The sequence below is a fragment of the Ovis canadensis genome, chromosome 2 (genome assembly GCF_042477335.2).
Source record: "Ovis canadensis isolate MfBH-ARS-UI-01 breed Bighorn chromosome 2, ARS-UI_OviCan_v2, whole genome shotgun sequence".
Taxonomy (NCBI): domain Eukaryota; kingdom Metazoa; phylum Chordata; class Mammalia; order Artiodactyla; family Bovidae; genus Ovis; species Ovis canadensis.
The window spans coordinates 53366626-53385120 of NC_091246.1; the positions used below are offsets into that span (position 1 = coordinate 53366626).

General features: G+C 53.9%; 2 protein-coding genes and 1 long non-coding RNA gene across 4 annotated transcripts; 1 reads left to right on the plus strand and 2 right to left on the minus strand.

Annotated features, from left to right (window-relative positions):
* Positions 1 to 405: 405 nt before the first annotated feature.
* On the minus strand, positions 406 to 5571 carry LOC138433492 (uncharacterized). The gene is made up of 3 exons (XR_011254330.1): positions 4874 to 5571; positions 1817 to 1995; positions 406 to 1114 (listed from the first exon to the last, which is right to left on the minus strand). It is a non-coding gene; the product is annotated as an uncharacterized lncRNA (long non-coding RNA).
* CD72 (CD72 molecule) lies at positions 4276 to 13278 on the plus strand. Of its 2 annotated transcripts, none has more exons than XM_069576237.1 (9): positions 4276 to 4733; positions 4843 to 4944; positions 5526 to 5597; positions 5766 to 5855; positions 6191 to 6526; positions 10933 to 11081; positions 11692 to 11798; positions 12502 to 12645; positions 12947 to 13278. In XM_069576237.1, the coding sequence occupies exons 1-8, from the start codon at positions 4652 to 4654 to the stop codon at positions 12638 to 12640; spliced, it is 1077 nt and encodes a 358-aa protein (XP_069432338.1). In that variant the 5' UTR covers positions 4276 to 4651; the 3' UTR covers positions 12641 to 12645; positions 12947 to 13278. The 2 variants fall into 2 exon arrangements, with proteins under 2 accessions (XP_069432338.1, XP_069432337.1); XM_069576236.1 differs by having other exon boundaries at positions 4440 to 4733; positions 11683 to 11798.
* On the minus strand, positions 13219 to 17891 carry TESK1 (testis associated actin remodelling kinase 1). Its single transcript, XM_069576206.1, has 10 exons — positions 17293 to 17891; positions 17048 to 17169; positions 16871 to 16919; positions 16198 to 16344; positions 15773 to 15855; positions 15516 to 15606; positions 15204 to 15287; positions 14964 to 15053; positions 14734 to 14848; positions 13219 to 14411 (listed from the first exon to the last, which is right to left on the minus strand). The coding sequence occupies exons 1-10, from the start codon at positions 17509 to 17511 to the stop codon at positions 13519 to 13521; spliced, it is 1893 nt and encodes a 630-aa protein (XP_069432307.1). The 5' UTR covers positions 17512 to 17891; the 3' UTR covers positions 13219 to 13518.
* Between the last annotated feature and the right edge of the window lie 604 nt (positions 17892 to 18495).

Below are 18495 nucleotides of genomic sequence, written 5' to 3' on the forward strand. Positions count from 1 at the left end.
AGTGGATAAGATGTGGTGCATATATACGATGGAATATAACTCAGCCATAAAAAAGAACAAAACAATGCTGTCTGCAGCAACATGGATGGGCCCAGAGATTGTCACAGTAAGTGAAGTAAATCAGACCGAGAAAGACAAATATCATATGATATAGCATGTGATATGATATGTAGAATCAAAAAAAGCTACAAATGAACTTATTTACAGAACAGAAATAGAATCACAGATGTAGAAAACAAAGTTACAGTTACCAGTGGGGAAGGATAAATTGGGAGATTGGGATTGACATATGCACACTACTGTATATAAAATGGGTAACTAATAAAGACCTACTATATAGCACAGGGAACTCGACTCAATACTCTGTAACGATCTATATGGGAAAATAATCTCACAAAGAGGGAATATATGTATACGTGTAATGATTTACTGTTTGATACGCCTGAAACTAAGACAACATGGTTAATCAACTATCCTCCAGCAAAAATTAAAAAAAAAAATACAAGTTTCTTATCTTACAGCTCTGACGTGCCTCACTGGCTTAAAGTCAAGGTGTCCGCAGGGCTAGTTCCTTTCTAGAGGTGAGGGTCTGTTATTTTGCCTTTCCCAGCTTCTGGAGGCTGCCCGTATTCCTTGGCTCGTGGTCCCCTTCTTCTGCCTGCAGCATCTTATTCATGTCACATCTCTCTGCCCCATCTTCCAAGGTCGAGCCTCTTTCCTCCCATGACCCTGAAAACGTCTTCCTTTCAAGGACTTATGATTAGATTGGCCTTCAGGGTAAAACAGGGTGATCTCCCCATCTAAAGATTCTCAAGTTAGTCACATTAACAATTTCATCAGGCAAAGTAACCTATGCACGGGTTCTGGGGGTTAAGATTGTAAGCACTGGGGAGAGGCCATTTTTCGCCTATCACACCCTGTCCATAGATCAGGGCCTCCTGGAGTCAGTGGGTTAGGCTACTGAAGGTGGACAGAACCTGGCTTTCAGAGTCTTGGGAGACTTCCTTGACTTCCTGATATTGGCTGCACTTCACCAAGCCCTTTTCCACACAGCAAATTCCGTCCCGATGCTCCTAGCTTGGCTGCCTCTTCTTGTCTACTGTAGAACCACTCCCTGAAATGAGCATAGAGGATCAGGAGAGGACACAAAATGGGCTCTGATGTTTGTTCTCTAGGATCTCAGCTGAAATTATGATCCTGGAAAAGCTGAAATGTACAGCACTGGCCCCTCAGCTCTGAGAAGCCCCCAGGCATTCCTGACATTTGAGCAGTTCAGGTGCGGCTCAGACTTTCAGATGTCCTTTCTGACGTCCAGCCTCAAAGGGAAATATGTGTGTCAATATCACAAAGATACCACGTGACACATTTGGGAAAGGAGACAGACTCTGCTCTCATAACCATCTTCCATACGATGATCTAGGACTGAGGGAATGCAGAGAGTCATAAGGAGATGTGTATCCATCACTAAAAGAGCTAAAGAGGACAGAGACACAGGCCAGGTGGCCTAAGACATCCAAAGCATTATGAGCGTGAAGCTCATTCAACCCCATTTGGGCACCCTGCCTCCTGAAGCCTCTCCAATAGGCGAGTTAGGCAGCATGCCCATTGACTTCTCTTTTGAGCACATAGTGGTAGCTTGCTTTTGACATTTTACCTGGCACCCAGGCCCTGTTCCATACAGGTTCTGAAAACTGGAACATTATCTCCAGTTTACAGCATTCCTGCAAGTGTTCCTGCAATTGATTTACACACCTGCTGTCTTCACCCCTAAGCCCTGTGCTCCACAGATTCAAGTGCCCTGACCGCCCCTACTTACCGCAGCTGCTCTGTACACTCCCACTCGCTTTCACAGGCCCCCGAGGGCCCAGGAAGTCACAACACGCGCCACTGTCGCTGTCTGGGGGAGGCCCTGACCGCGTTCCTCCCCCAGGGGAGGGGGCTGGTTTGTTGGAAACTTTAATCAAGCAGGGACGGTTAACAGATGCAGGGAAACACCTTAGGAAAGAAACCATGAGCCTTAAAAGAAGGAAATACTTGTAGAATCTGTCCCCATGACCTTTAAAGTCTTCCGAAAATGGCCAGTCATTTCCCACCCTGGGAAAAAACCACAGCCATCACAGGCACTGTTCCGGCCACAGACTCCTCCGGGCTTCACCCCGCGACAGGCTTGGGCAGAGATGGTCACCCCGCACAAGACACCCCGACAGACTGCAGAGGCCTGGGGATGTGTATGCGTGCCTCACACTCACACCCCTGTGGACGTCTGCCTCCCCCGCCCCCCCGCCGACGTTTCTCAGGTGACAAATGTATTCTTCTGTGTCAGCGGCACTTTTTCTGGGGCAACCTGGGTGTCACCATTGGGCACGGCTCCCATCAGACCCACAGGCCCATCTCAGCGCCCCTCCACACACCACTAACCATACACTGCAAGCTGCTAGCGTGTGGCGAGGACCTCTTTCCCCTTCCTTTTTCCTCCTCACAGCTGCGGTGATGGGGGAGGGGGGTTCTGAGGGGGCGGACATCACCCACTTGGGGTGGGTTTTTCCCGATTCTGTACCTTATCTTGTCCCAGCTTCTTCTCACCCGCCAAGTGGGCCCTTTTAGGGGGGTCACATCCTGGTAAAAGAACTTTAGGGAGCACTCTGCTCAGCAACCCCCCCATTTCCTGTCCTCCATCTGCCAGGCCTCTCAGCCCCTGGTCTTTCCCCACAACTGCCCCCCTTTTTTATTGGAGCTGTGTGTAAAACAATATAGGGGCTTCTTTTTTTGCCCATGTCACTTGGCTTGTGGGGTCTTAGTTCTCCATCCAGGGACTGAAATTGGGCTCTTGGCAGTGAGAGTATGGAGTTCTAACCACTGGTGTGGGTGCTAAGTCACCTCAGTCATGTCCGACTCTTTGTGACCCCATGGACTGTAGCCTACCAGGCTCCTCTGTCCATGGGATTCTCCAGGCAAGAACACTGGAGTGGGTTGCCATTTCCTTCTCCAAGTTTCCCGACTCGGGGATCGAACCTGAGTCTCTTACCTCTCCTGCATTGGCAGGTGAGTTCTTTACCACTAACACCATCTGGGAAGCCTCCTCAACCACTGGACCACTGGGAAATTCCTGCAGGGATTTTTAAAGGAAGATTCTACTAGGAAAATAAGAGAGATGCCAGTACGCAACTAAGAAGATAGTAAAACCTTGGTTGGTCCAAAGTCTTCCCGCTCAGAACCCAGCCATTCTCCCTCTGAGAAGCTGCAGTCCATCTTCATCCCTATGAAGTCCTTTGTCCGTCTGTTCCTTGACTCCCAACAAGATGCATGAACAGTCAGTGGTGTGGACACACACACAGGGGTGTCCCTTGCCCTCACCCCTAGCCCTGCTTGTCCCAGAGCTTCTGCCTCCTGGACTCAGCTTGCTCCATCTAGCTGATATCAGAACACAAGGGTCACATAGGCTGCCAAGTAGGATGGGACAAGGAAGGGGCTGATGGGCCACAAGGGAGACTAGTAGGGCACCAAAGGTGGAGGAGGCCAGAGAAAGACTATGGAGTAAGAGTCTGGAGGGTGTTTACACAGGAGAGGCAGTTTGGTCCCAGATCCTCTGCATCCTCCAAAGGGCTGCCACATCTTCAGGAAGGGCTTGGAGTGAAAATTTCCCCAAGTGGGGGATTCCTGGCAGCTCTGTAGGACGACAGCAGAAAGGGAGCCAGGACCACCCTGAAACCCCTCAAACTGATGGAGAGAAAATGCCCACCAAGTAAGGGAACCCCATTCTGGGAACTCAGTGAAAGTGAAAGTTGCTCAGTCGTGTCTGACTCTTTGTGACCCCATGGACTATACAGTCCATGGAATTCTCCAGGCCAGAATACTGGAGTAGGTAGCCTTTCCCTTCTCCAGGGGAATCTTCCCAACCCAGGGATCGAACCCAGGTCTCCCTCATTGCAAACAGATTTTTAACCAGTTGAACCATGAGGGAGGCCCAAGAATACTGAAGTGGGTAACATATCCCTTCGCCAGTGGATCTTCCCAACTCTGGAATCGAACTGGGGTCTCCTGCAGGAACTCAGATCTGCTGGGAATCCCAGGATGAGGGAGAGCCAGGGTTCCAGACTAAGACCCCCCAATCTGATGGGAGGGTAGAGCCCCAGCCTGGAGCGGTGATTAGGAGACCCTCTGCGGTCAGTTGAGCATAACAGAGCTCTGAATGCACGTAGAAAGCCCAGGGACTGGGCAGCCACGAAAGGAGTGTGGGGCAAATCAGGTGACCAGGGTGGGTTGTTGGAGCCCAGCACTGTCAAGGCGGGTCTGGGATGCAAGAAGAAGGGGCACAGGCAAGATGCAAGGCCAGGCCGGAGTACTGGCTCTCTGACCCCCTCAGCCCTGACCCCCTGCTTTGGGCGTCAGTCTCCCCTCCCCTGCCCCTCTGCCCAGGGCTCAGGGATGCCATTTGCTTCACTGAGCCCATCTATCTGAAACGGGTTCACATCTTCCTCTTTTGTGACTGGAAGTCACAGGGCAAGGCGTGAAGCCGTCAGTCACAGAGGTAACACAGAGCCTCATCGTTTGAAGGGGTTGAGGGGAGGGGGCAGAGGGGAGAGCGGCAGGGTAGCCCCGGGGGGCCGGTGGACGAGGAGGGGGACCAGTGGGAGCAGAGGTGCCCAGGACCATGGCTGAGGCCATCACCTATGCGGACCTGCGGTTTGTGAAGGCTCCCCTGAAGAAGAGCAACTCCAGCCGGCTAGGACACGGTAAGGGCAGCTGCAGCGGCTCCTTGATTCTGCAGCTCCATCCTCCTTCGAGATCCCACTCCCACCCCACAGACCCCCATCCTGATCCCACCTTTCCTCTCCTCTCCAGACCCAGAGGCTGATGAAGATGGCGAACTCACCTATGAGAATGTGCCCCCAGGCACAGGAGGACCCTCGAGCTTGGCTTCCTCTGGATTACGGGATAAAGCAGGTCTGGGGAGCCTGGGGGATGCGTGTTTGTGAGGGGCTGTGTTTTGAGTTGGGGGAGTCCACAGCATTCTTGGGAGGACAGTATCCTTGGAGAAAGGATGGGGGTTCTCAGGAAGAGAATGAGGACCAATCACGGGAGCCAAGGAAGAATAAAGCTTCCAGTGGGGAGTGAGGGCTCTATGGAGGAATCAGGGCAGCCCTGTTGGGGTGCAGAGCTCCAGTGAGAAATGGGAGTCCCTAGGGGGAGGGGAGAGACGAGAAGAGAGGAAAGGAGGAGGAAGGGAGAGCACTTCTGGGGAGAGGATTTTGGCAGGCAGATGAGTGGCCCCAGAGGGAAAGATCAAGCCAGACCCTGAAGGGTTACAGAGGGTCCCCGGGGAAAGGATAAGGTAAGACCCACGAGGGGCACGGGAGCCCCTGGGGAGATGAGGAGCTCCGGAGAGCGCTAAGGGTGGCCCCGAGCGGCGGCTGAGGGCACCTTAGGACAGACTGGAGTCTCGGCGCGGTGGAGGGGGTAGGAGTGGGAAGAAGAGGGCATTTCCTGGGCTTTCCCACCTTCACAGGAGTCTCTCCCTTCCGCAGGGGCCCAGTCGGAGCAGCCAACTGCTGCCTGGAGCCCCGTGACGTCACCAGCTGCCGGGCGGATTCTCTGGTGTGAGTACCCGATGCTCCCAGCCCCGCGCGCGCCTCCCGCTGCCCAGCTAGCGTTCCACGTCCTTCGCGGGATGCTCTTTCCCGCGAATCTCCACACCCCACCCCTCGGTCTATCAATTTTCGTGGGGCTCACTGCACCCCCGCCCCCCAACCCGCTGTCTCCCTAAGGCCATGCAGCCTGCATGCGGTACCTGGTTCTGGGCCTGCTCCTCATCTGCCTGCTGTGCGGGGTGGCTGCCACCTGCCTGGGAGTGCGCTGTGAGTATGGCTGCCCCTAGTTTTCCACTTACCTGGAACAATGTTCTCCCCCACTCTCCCCAACAGCTGCCCTTCCTCAGCAGGGCGGGAGTCACTACCACCACAGCCTCAGCCTTGGGCTGGTTTCTAGCCAGGTCTGTTTTCAGAGCGCAGTGACTTCCTAGATTGTCCTGACCTAACCCAGTGCCCCCTGAAGCTTTAGGTGGTCAGATTTTATATTCCATTCCAGCCTGTTAGGGCAAACTTGCAAGAAGCAGAAAAGGGACTGACGCTAAAGCCTCGGGTTACCAGGGCATGGCTGATGATGTCCTGAATCTCTCTTTATGGCCAAACAGATTTGCAAGTGTCTCGGCAGCTCCAGCAAATGAACAGGGTTCTGGAAGCCACCAACAGCAGCCTGAGACAGCAGCTGAGCCAGAAGATAACCCAGCTGGGGCAGAGGGAAGAGGATTTGCAGGGATCCAGGATGAAGCTGGCCCAGAGTCAGGAAACACTACAGGTGGAACAGAAGGCTGGCCAGGCTACCAGACAGCAGTTGCAGGTTTGCCAGTCCGACGGAGAGAAGATGAAAGAGGCCTTGAGAAATAAGGAGACAGAGATGATGAACTTGGAGCAGAGGCTGAACAGTATGCGGGAAAGACTACAGTCTTTCTTCAGGTGCTCCTCTCCAGGTATCTGCTCTGGGAAAGGAGAGATGGGAGGGCCTGCCATGAGGGATGGATTGAAGCGAGGGGTCGGTCTGTCTATCTACTGGAGCACCACTGGGTTGTTCAGGAAAGGGGTGGTGAACCAGAGTGCTGGCTGACATGGACGCGAGTTGTGCATCCTTGGCCAGCAGGGGGAAGGGTCTAGCCACCTACTGGATTTAGGGTTTGATCCCTGGGTTGGGAAGGTCTCCTGGAGAAGGGAAAGGCTACCCACTCCAGTATTCTGGCCTGGAGAATTCCATGGACTGTATAGTCCATGGGGTGGCAAAGAGTCGGACACGACTGAGCAACTTTCACTTTCACCCAGCTCTAAGGTGGGGTCCTCTTGGGGAGAAGACGTTGGCAGCCAGCAGCGCAAATGATACAGAGCAGCAAGCTCAGGGCTCATCTGGCTCATCTCAGGGCTCGGGGCATATCAGTGTCAAGAATCTGGAAACTCCCTGAATTTGGATGTGAAATTGATTGTTCACGTTTTTCTATAGAGAGGACCTATGCTGCTAGGTCACTTCAGTCGTGTCCAACTCTGTGAGACCACATAGATGGCAACCCACCAGGCTCCCCCATCCCTGGGATTCTCCAGGCAAGAACACTGGAGTGGGTTGCCATTTCCTTCTCCAGTGCGTGAAAGTGAAAAGTGAAAGTGAAGTTGCTCAGTCATGTCTGACTCTGCGACCCCATGGACTGCAGCCTACCAGGCTCCTCCATCCATGGGATTTTCCAGGCAAGAGTACTGGAGTGGGGTGCCATTGCCTTCTCCGAGAGAGGACCTATAGCTTTACTTAATTCTTGCTATAGCTGAGCTTCCCCAAGCTGGTTTTAGAAAAGGCAGAGGAACCAGAGATCAAATTGCCAACATCCACTGGATCATCGAAAAAGCAAGAGAGTTCCAGAAAAACATCTATTTCTGCTTTATTGACTATGCCAAAGCCTTTGACTGTGTGGATCACAATAAACTGTGGAAAATTCTGAAAGAGATGGGAATACCAGACCACCTGACCTGCCTCTTGAAAAATCTGTGTGCAGGTCAGGAAGCAACAGTTAGAACTGGACATGGAACAACAGCCTGGTTCCAAACAGGAAAAGGAGTACATCAAGGCTGTATATTGTCACCCTGCTTATTTAACTTATATGCAGAGTACATCATGAGAAATGCTGGACTGGAAGAAACACAAGCTGGAATCAAGATTGCCGGGAGAAATATCAATCACCTCAGATATGCAGATGACACCACCCTTATGGCAGAAAGTGAAGAGGAGCTAAAAAGCCTCTTGATGAAAGTGAAAGAGGAGAGTGAAAAAGTTGGCTTAAAGCTCAACAATCAGAAAACGAAAATCATGGCATCCGGTCCCATCACTTCATGGAAATAGATGGGGAAACAGTGGAAATAGATGGGGAAACAGTGGAAACAGTGTCAGACTTTATTTTTTTGGGCTCCAAAATCGCTGCAGATGGTGACTGCAGCCATGAAATTAAAAGACGCCTACTCCTTGGAAGAAAAGTTATGAGCAACCTAGATAGCATATTCAAAAGCAGAGACATTACTTTGCCGACTAAGGTCCGTCTAGTCAAGGGTATGGTTTTTCCTGTGGTCATGTATGGATGTGAGAGTTGGACTGTGAAGAAGGCTGAGCGCCGAAGAATTGATGCTTTTGAACTGTGGTGTTGGAGAAGACTCTTGAGAGTCCCATGGACTGCAAGGAGATCCAACCAGTCCATTCTGAAGGAGATCAGCCCTGGGATTTCTTTGGAAGGAATGATGCTAAAGCTGAAACTCCAGTACTTTGGCCACCTCATGCGAAGAGTTGACTCATTGGAAAAGACTCTGATTTTGGGAGGGACTGGGGGCAGGAGGAGAAGGGGACGACAGAGGATGAGATGGCTGGATTGCATCACGGACTTGATGGAAGTGAGTCTGAGTGAACTCTGGGAGTTGATGATGGACAGGGAGGCCTGGTGTGCTGCGATTCATGGGGTCGCAAAGAGTTAGACACGACTGAGCGACTGAACTGAACTGAACTGTGGTACAGTCTGGAGTTGGGGCAAGGCAGCTGAGGTTCTCTCAGAGAGCTTGGAGGGCAGTGAACTAGGGTGGAATTGCTCATCCCTTTTGAAAGGAGGAGTGCAGCAGTATGTGGGGTTGAAGGAGGGGGACACACAGAAGGTCTGCCAAAGTAGGGTGAGGTTGAGGGAGGGTCTCCTGCCTGAGAGGAGGGGACTGCTTGTGGACTGGTTGTCTAGAGGTTAGGCTCTGTCTAGGTCATGGGCATCTGGATACTCTCCCAAAGCTTTAAACAAAGTGTTTATGTACAGACACCTGCAGCCCTGGTTTCTTTAACCTTCTCATTCTCTACAAGCCTCACTTTCATGCCAATACTGCCCACCCCCACTGCCATCTCCCATTCCCACAGCTGAACCTAGACCTCAGCATCCCAAACCACACTTCCACTGAAAGGACGGTTCAGATCTTCACTGTGACCACAACGGGCCCCCACACTTCTTCAATCTTACAGAGGCCTTCTACCTGCTGGCTCCCCTGTTTCCTCCCTTCTCATCAGCCATCACCTGTCTTCACTTCTTTCTCTACCCATCTTGATTTGAGGACCTGTCCCCTTACTTCAGCCACCCAACTCACTCCTTGGTTCCAGTGTCCTGGTATATCTGGTTGGCAATATCTCAACTCTGGATGAACACACACGCCTGCACCCAGGGGTGACAAGCTGTGCAGTCATTCTGCTTGGTGCCACAAAACTCTAGTCTCAACGTCTGGTGGGACCCCACACTACTAGCTCTCTGTACTCCACTACCCTCTCTCTCACTCTCAGCAGATGGCCCTACTCTGCCAGAGAGGAATTTCCTCTGTTTTCCACCACCAGTTCTGTGTATCCATTTGCATTTTTGTCCATCCTCATCTCTTGCAAGGATACCTGCAACAGCTTGCTGAATGTTTTCTCTAAACATCCCTCCTCCAAATCCACTTTTAATGCTGCAGCCAGGGTGATCCTTTAAAAACAAAAATCTGATCATGTCATTCCAGTTAAGATCATGTCAGTTAATTAATTACATCAAAAGTTATGGAATACATACTCTGTGTCCAGCACTGTGCCCAGGCACTTGGGATACAGCCAGAGAACAAAATGCCTCATAATCTAAAAATAAAAAATTCTCAGTCTGGTCCCCACTGCCCCTACCTACCTTTCAGTGTGCCGCTCATCCCTTCACCCTTGTTCATTTGGCCACACTGACTTCTATGTTCCTTTAAGTTCCTGTAGGACAGTAACTCAAGGGAGTAGCTGGGTGGGGATGAGAAAATACGGCCAGAAGAGAGGGAATTGGAGGGGAAGGAATGATTTTTGGGGAGGTAGGATGGATGGGGCAAAGCAGCAGAGAGAGGTGGATTGGGATCAGGAGCACAGACTGGGGTGTCGGATATTAAAGAAAGAGGGAGGTTTATTTCTGACCAATAGTCAGGAGGAGAGAAAAGAGATAAATTTTGAGATGGAGGGGAGGAAAATGGAGAGAGTTCACACGTCAAGTGTCTGACAACTTCAACAAAGCAAGGTTGTCAACTTGTGGAAGACTGGAGGGGAAGCTAGTGGCTAGCAGCTTGAGGAATGAGGGCAAGTTTTGAATATGCGCTGGGGAATGCGTTAGGGAGCTAATGAGACAATGAGATGAATGGGAGGTCCGTTGATCACTTCTTTACTGGGGACCCAGGTAAAGTTAACCAAAATGAGGGGTAGACTGCAATTGTTCAGAAATTGGGGATAGTACCACCAGCCCTTTTCAAATAAGCCTCCCAGATTGAAAAAAAATTGATTGATTGGTTTCTGGCTGTGCTGGGTCTACATTGCTGTGTGGGCTTTCTCTAGTTGCAGTGACCGGGGACTACTCTTCATTGCATAAGCTTCTCATTGCGGTGTCTTCTCTTGTTGCGGGGCATGTACTCTAGGTATTCTCAGGCCTCAGTAGTTGCAGCACGTGGGCTCAGTAGTTGTGGGCTCAGGGCTTGTGGGCTCTAGGGCATGGACTTAGTTGTTCTGTGGCATGCAGAATCTTCCCAGACCAGGGATTGAACCCACGTTCCCTGCACTGGCAGGCAGATTCTTCTCCACTGTGCCACCAGGGAAATCCAAACCTCCCAGGTTTTAAGGAGTAAAATTGTTGAATGTTAAAGGCTCTCACTAAGTATGCACAGGTATGGCATTTCCAGGGTAATCGAAGAAAAAAAGATTATGAAGTTTAAGGACCAGACCAGTGAAGGCACTGAGGTTCCACTCCAGGGAATATTGTTAGCAACCGGGTTGCTGAGCGTTGCGATCCCCCTCCGGGGTCTGGACAGTGCAGTGCTGTCACTCTCTTTCTGCTTTTAGATTCCTGCTGTCCCCTGGGATGGATACAGAATGAGAGGAGTTGCTTTTACATCTCAGTTACTAAGAGAACTTGGACGGAAAGCCAAAGCCACTGTAAATCTCTGTCTTCTTATTTGGCCAAAACCAGCAACAGTTCTCATCCATATGCAGTAAGCAAACCCCTATTCAAAGACTGTAGTGGGTACTGTTGGGCAAAGGGACATACGTCGTTGAGTCAGGGATGGCACTGTGCAGCCTCTCAGCACAGAGCTCCAGGAGGCCCTACCTACTGATTAGGGCTGGCATGAGAGTTGAAATTTACAAGCCATCCTTACTTTAACCTGTTTCTCATCCCAGCTTTCTGGTCAGTTCTGGGCTGCTCAACAGGTTCTTTGACTCTCATGGTCTCCCAGGCAGACAGGTTCCATACCTGGCGCACTGGATTGTAGGGAATGGCTCCTTGTGACAAGAACCGTCCACAGAATGACTCTTTACAGGCTGGCAGAAATTCTTACCCAGCATGTGCGTGTGGGTATGCATGCATGCATGTGTAATGAGGGGTCAGCTTGTATCTGCAGGGTGGCACTTGAAGGGTGCGGGGATGGTCACCAATGAGGCGATGTCATGCACCAAGGTTGGGTACAGTCCTCTTGCTGAAGCTCATTAGCCTCTCTAGTATTTCCTTCCTCTCCTCTTGACACCCCCTCTCTCCCTCATTCCAATATTTCCCAGCACTCCTCACACACCTCTGGTCTCTTAATCTCCCTTCAGATTTCTCAGATTTATATCAAAAACTTACAGAAGGTGGTGCCACAAGGTGGTTCAGCTGAATACTGGGTTGGCCCCAGAAATCCGTTCTGGCAGCCTGCTCATACAAAATACACTTGGTAAGTTTGTTAGGACTTTGGGGCAACAAAAATGCTCTACAATCCTTTCATAAAGACATGGTAATGAACTCTCCCTCCAGGTCATCCTCTCAAAACTTTGGATGTTATAATCGCCCATGTGTCCATTTCTTCTATTTGATTAATAACTCTCAGGGCAGGCATGCTCTGTATTCTGTCCCCAGTACCCAGCAGTCCCTGGCACATGCTTTACTTAAAAACAAACAAACAAACAAACAAAAAAAACAACTAGTTTGGGACCTGTATCATCTTTCTTTCAGGGGGATAAGTTGAGGATTTAGCTAGGGGTTACAGCTGATGAAGAACCTTGGGTCTTCTAACTTTACAGCCAACAAGGCTACCCAAACTGAAGTTGTACTTTTTCAGTCAAGTCCACTTGGGGCACCAGAGTTGCCCCAGAGAAGTGAGAAAGGAAGTAACTGGGGTAACTTTGAGGACCAACCCCAGGGACCTTGAAGCAGGGTAGTTACCTAACTGAAGTTTCCATCTTTGAAAACTTGGGCATTTTCTCCCTCCCTTGGTCCTATAGCCTCTTTGGGTCGGAGTCCAGACACCTATCCCTGAACCCTCCCACACACAGCAGGCAGGGTGTTAGGACTTGGGTTAGGTTTGTTCAGGGCAAGAGAAGGGAGGATGGGATAGGAGGGGTCAGAGCTTAACCCTGTGCTACTTCACTACCCTTTAGGCCTTCCCCAAAATGTCCCAAGCTAGAAATCAACTGGAAGGATCTGGACCTGACGACAGGGGCGTGTCACCTTCCTTCTCCTTCCATCTGTGAGATGTCAGCTTTCAGGTCTCCAGACGGGGACCACTCTTTGCACTGAGCTGGGTAAGTGTGGGGGATGGGACTGAGGCATGGAGCCTGGGGGCAGAGGGTCTCACACAGAGGGCAGGGGGAAAACTTGTTTCTGGAGGCGGCAGCCATGTCACAGCCTCCAGGGGCTTGGTCTGCTTATGGAAGGGAGTGTTGGGCAGGGAAGGCCTGGAACTGAAGGGAGGCTGGTGATGCTGCTGTCCAGGTTGCTGGGGAGGAGGTGGGGTGAGCTGGATGAGGATTCTCAGTGGCAGTCAAGCGTGGAGCTCACTGATGCTTTAATCCTCCAGGTCTCACTGATGCTTTAATCCTCCAGGTACTCAACAACAGGACCCTGTGCCCTTCAGCCCTAACCTGTAGCCTGCGGGTCCTAAGATCTGCCTTCCTCCAGTGTGTGTTCACTCTGCCCAGACAGGGCCCTGCCAAGGGCTGACCCAGGCCCAGCATCTCTAGGCAAGCCTGCTGGAGATCCTGTCCCAGAAACTGGACTGTTCCCAGGGAACGGGGAAGAAGCTTCTAGAAGAGATTTCGCCCCCTCCCCTGCCCCAAAACCTCTCATAGTAGAATGGGTGGGGAGGGCGCACGGGCTGAGCGGATGGGGGCAGCCCGGAGCCAGCCAGGCAGTTTTATTGAAATATTTTTAAATAATTTGCACGTGTTAGTCTCGTGTATCAGCAATGCATTGTCTGGTTCAGTGATCCCCACGGGAGAGCAAGCCCAGGGGTTGGAAAGGAAATGTTCTGTTCCTCGCGTCCATGTTGAGCCTCCCCTGTACAGGGGCAAGAGCTGCTCAGCCCGTCCAGGGCTGGCGTGGGCCAGCGTGTGCTCGCTGTCCTCACGGGGCATCTTGAAGGCCAAGGTGGAAGCCAGAGACCACAGGCCCCACTGCTAAGAGCGTGCCCCGGGCAGCTGCAGGCTGGGGGTGGGTGGCTTGGCGTGGTGCCCTCGGTGGCAGAGGAGACTGCCTGCCTCACAGTTCAGGTTGCGGTAGCGGGCCACAGCTGGTGCGGGGCGGGGGCACATGGACAGGAAGCCAAAGCTGAAGGGGCCGAGGCAGCAGCCGGGGCAGGGCAGCCCCTCCTCAGGCTCCCGGGGAGCTGAAGGGGGCGGCGAGGGTTCTGTCCGCTCCAGGGCTGCTGCGCGGGGCAGACTATGCTGGGCCCGGTTCCAGGGCTCCCCTGCCCAGCCTTGCGGGGAGTTCACCACCACGGCCGGGGGGTTGTTGTTAAGGGGAGGTCCTGATCTAGGGGACCAGGGCTGGGAGGCCGAAGAACAGGTGCTGATGAAGTTGTCTGTGGCCACGGCCATGGCCAGCGGCAGCTGCGGGGCTGGTCTTGGGGGTTCCGGCTCAGGGCTGCTGCCCTCACACTCCATCTGCTCTTCGGCTGAGGGGCCCACAGCAGGAGGGCCAGGACCCGGCAGTGCTGTCTCCATCCGTCGGGGAAGCTCAGGGGATGACGGTAGTGAGCGGCAGCGGCGGACAGGTGTCCCAGGCTGGCCCAAGGTCTCCGGAGTGGTCACCAGGGGCAGCTGGGTGGAGGGCAGTAGCGATGGTGGTACAAGGGGTAGAGGGGCGACTGGCTTGCTGGGCGTGTCCAGGAGCTTGATCTTGCCACCTCTGAGGTCCTCCCGTAGTGAAAAGGGGTTGACTCGAGTCAGATTGTCCCCCCAGTTGGGGGGTGATTCTGGCGATGGGGGTAGGAAGAGGTCTGACCGGCTTCGGGAGAGCCGGGGGTCTGGCCTGGGGAGTGTGGCAGAGGGACCCCCTCTTGGAACAGATCCTGTAGACAGAGAAGTCTGTGGTCACTGTTCTCAGCACTCATCAGAGTTCCCTGAGGGCCTCATGAACTGACTGGGAGGCTGGTGGGACCAGAGCTAAGAAAAGAGTGCACCGGAAAGAGGGGGATATCCCCGCCAGCCTCCTGTATCTCCTTTTCCCTTGTTCCCCTCCCTCAGGCTCTAGAATTAGAAAACTATCTGCTTAGAGAGGGCCTCTCACTGCACCCCCACCCCCAGCCTTCTCAATAAAACACTCAGTCTCCTCAGATGATTCCGAGTTCTAAGGAAGAGAGGAGCAAAAGGACTTCAGTCATGCTCACTTACCCTGACCGCGTGTCAGGGAGACCCGGGGGAGGGAGGCTGGCTCAGGCAGCTGCTCCAGGATCCACTCCAGGTGCTGGGTGATTTCAGTGAAGGGAGCGCGAGTGCGAGGTTCCATCTGATAGGGAGAGAGAGCAGCTTCACTCAGAGCTCCAAAAGCATGTCCCTGAGTGTTCCTCCCATCGCCTGGGCTGGCCGGGGGTGCAGGGCAGCGGGGAGAGTGGGGCTCTTACACTGCAGCAGTGGATGGCCAGGAGCAGGAAAGGCAATGGGCAGTCGCCCCCTACCAGGGCCCTGAAAGCAGGCACATCCAGCCCAAAGTCCTGTGGGGACAAAGATGAGACGCCTCCGAGTCAGCCTTCCTCCAGTTTTCCTGCTGCCCCCAGTTAGGGCCTTGACCTTCTGGGAACCCTCCATGGTTCTGAACTGCACAGTCTGGAGTGTGTCCTTTTAAACCTGGGCATATCACTCACCTCGGTCCGGGGTAGGTAGTCAGGGTCTGCAGGTACTCGTGCGATGAGCTCACAGAGGACAATCCCAAAGGCAAAGACATCAGCCTGGGGTAGGAAAGAACGTCTGCGGGATGCACTGACAGTTTCATGTCAGAATATGTCAGAATTCGGGGGAGTCTTGACAGTTGCCATGTGTTAGAGGGGGTAAGAGGGGTAAGGTCTTGGGTCTTCTGAGTATCTCTCAGAGCTGCTGAGGAACTTGGGATGGGGCCTTACAAGAGAATCTCCAGGGTCTCTGGAAGGCCTTGGGGACCTCAAGGGTTGATGTCTTACCTTCTCATCATACAGCTCGCCTCGCAATACCTCAGGAGCCATCCAGTATGGGGAACCCACCACAGCCAATGGCTCCTTCCTTGCCCCTTCCCTGCAGGGGCAGAGTGGTCAGGAATATCCCATCCAAACACCCTTCCCAAAAAAAAGGGGGTGAGGTCAGCCCACTCCCCACCCACACCCCAAAGGAAATGTGCCTATGGGTTTTGCTTAGATAAGGGCCTTCTGGGAGGTTTAGGGGGATGGGGCATTCACCTCACCTATACACAGGAATCTTTTCAGCCAGCCCGAAGTCACCCACAACAGCTGTGAAGCCTCGGTCTTCCCGTCGGATCAGACAGTTCTGACATATACATATAGCATCCCCACATACCCATCACCTTCTGTTCTCTGATCTCCCACTATGCACCTCAAAGACCTGTCATTCCAGAATAAACCCATCTTCTCTGATCTCCCAGTTCTCCAATGTACCCCAATCTTGCAGCATCACCCATCTCTTGGTTTAAACAGAATGGTTCACAGTCCCTCAGAGCACTCCCCCTCATCCCAGTCCCCCATACTCCAGTGTCTTGCTACCCCAACATCCTAATGTTGCCTGTTATCCACTTTCCAGTATCCATGGGCTAGTTACAATCGAATGAATCTCAAATCCCCTTTCATGCCTCCACCCACCTGGCCCGCCTACCTTGGATGTGAGGTCTCGGTGGAATACCCCTTTGGCATGCAGGTACCGCAGGCCACGGGCGATGTCCAAAGCCAGGCGGAGCCTGACAGGCCAGGATAGGGGCTCGGGGGAGCTGAGCAGCTGTTCCAGGGTCCCCCCGTTCATATACTGGGACACGGGAGGAGAAGGGGAACGAATATCAAAGTTTCAGTCTGCTCTCTAGGTCTCCCACTTTTAAGCCTGGGACACTCAGGAGAATCACATAGGTCAATAGGGTGAGTCTGTGCTCTAGCGCCCCCATTCATATCCTAAGGCTGTCTGGACCCATACATGTTCATCTATTTAAATTTAAATTATTAAGTTTAAAGAAAATTAAACATTCAGTTCCTGTCACAATAGTCACATTTCCAGTGCTCCTCAGCAACTTGTGGCTAGTGGCTATGGTTTTGGACCGCACAGATACGGAACATTTTTATCACTGCAGAAAGATCTGTTGTTGGACAGCACCCTTCTAAAGAGTATCAAGGATGGGACCAGCTGACGCCTTTTATTTGTGGTTTGCCTAAAGGGACGTTCTGGGAAGCCTCCCCTGGGTCCTGCCGCCTCCCAATACTCCTCTGCAGATGCTTGGGGCCGCTGACTCCCTCTCCCCTTGGTGGTGAGGGGGTCCCCCCGCTTCTTGGCCCATCCTCACCTCTGTAAGAGCGTGCAGCTGCCCTTGGTGCACGCAGACCCCCATGAACCTGGAGGAGGATGGGAAAGATAGCAGGGTAGGCTAAGAGCCTCGGCCTCTCCACAGTTCCCACTTTTCCAGCGGGATCTTTCCCCTCCCCCCAGCAAGCTTCCCAGCAAGCGGCTGGGGCCCGCTCACCTTAGGATGTTGGGGTGCCGAAGCCGGTTCATCAGCTGCACCTCTCGTAGCGTGTTTCCCCGGTTACTGGGGAGCCTGTTCATTTTCAGCACCATGACTTGCCCTGACTGTCGGTGCCGAACCTGCGGGAGGTAGCGGATGGCCAGTCCCGAGCAGGTTGGGAAGACTGCCAGGGTCCAGGCCCCTAGTTCCAGCCTCGCGTCTGAGGCTCGGTCCCGCCCCTCTGCCCTCTCTGCTGGTCCTACCTTGTAGACCTCAGAGAAGAAGCCGGCCCCGATCTTCTCGGCGCAGTGGAAATCGTCCACGCGTGCCAGGCTGGACACGGCGCTGCGGAGAGCCCGGTAGGAGGAGGGGCGGCCCCGGCCCGGGCCTCCTCCTGCGGCCCCCGGCCCCGGGGGCCCCTCCCCCGGCGCCTCTCCAGGCCCGGGCCCAGGGCCCCGTAGTGGGGGCCGTTCCCCGGCCATGGCCGGGCCCCCAGGCCGGGGCCTGCCTCACATGGCAGGGTCCCCCGGCCCCGGGCAGGCCGCGCTCGCCATGGGAGCGGGCCCAGACGGATCAGGGGCGCCCGGGTTCCCGCTCCCGCTCCCGCCCTAGAGAATAGAGGATTCGCCGAAGATCTTGGGCCCGCCCCCGCCTCACCGGCTCGCTGGGCCCGGGTGGACGCTGCTCCGCTCCGCTCTGCGCAGGGCCTGGGCCTGGGCCTGGGCCGGGCGGTGGAAGTGGCGCTCCCGGGCGCCTGCGGGCAGGCGGGCAGGCTCCCCGCAGGCGGAGGCGGGCGGGCGGGCGGGCGGGCGGCGGCCGCTCCGCTTCGCCGCTGGGGCTCAGGCTCCGCGGCCTGCCGGGGGCGGGGCTGAGCCGGGCCTCTGATTAACTCCTTCGAGCCTGGTCTCTGGGCAGCGGCCACGCCCCCTCAGGTGCGCACCCCGCAACCTGAAGCTAGTATGCCCTAGGCGAGTGGGTCTGGGGCGTCGGGGTCAAATGAGGTCAGGCCTGAGCTGAATAACTGAAAGGAATTAAGGGCTGATTGTGCGCACGCGCGGGTCAAACGTCTTTTAACTGCCCTGGGAGTCCTTTCTCCTCTCCCTCCCTCAGGTCACTGGCGGTTGACTACTCGGCTCAGGGAGCCGCACGATTCCTGGGCTCAAAGGACCCGCAGGGCTGAAAAATGGATCCGTCAGGCCCAGCCACAATCAGAGGCAGCCCAGCAACCTACCTAACTTCCCAGCCTCCGCCCTGGCCCAGCCTTCCCATTTACCAGGTCTCGACCTTTACACCTTACACCTCCGGACTCCCTGACACTTTCTACCTTCTCAGGGGATGGTGATGCCCCGAGACTTGCAGCGAGCCCTCGGTCAGCCCATTCCAAGTGTGGCCCCGACTCCTCATCCATCCCGCCTCCCTCGTCAGATTCCAGAGCCTCCTCAAGTGACCACCCAGCCTGCACCTTC

Coding starts and splice junctions, on each gene's coding strand:
- CD72 (XM_069576236.1), top strand. CDS start 4,652: ATGGCTGAGGCCATCACCTATGCGGACCTGCGGTTTGTGAAGGCTCCC. Junction 4,734..4,842: donor CTCCAGCCGGCTAGGACACG/GTAAGGGCAGCT, acceptor TCTCCTCTCCAG/ACCCAGAGGCTGATGAAGAT. Junction 11,799..12,501: donor GCTCATACAAAATACACTTG/GTAAGTTTGTTA, acceptor ACTACCCTTTAG/GCCTTCCCCAAAATGTCCCA.
- TESK1 (XM_069576206.1), bottom strand. CDS start 17,511: ATGGCCGGGGAACGGCCCCCACTACGGGGCCCTGGGCCCGGGCCTGGA. Junction 15,054..15,203: donor ACTACCTACCCCGGACCGAG/GTGAGTGATATG, acceptor TTGTCCCCACAG/GACTTTGGGCTGGATGTGCC. Junction 14,412..14,733: donor CTCCCTGACACGCGGTCAGG/GTAAGTGAGCAT, acceptor CTCTGTCTACAG/GATCTGTTCCAAGAGGGGGT.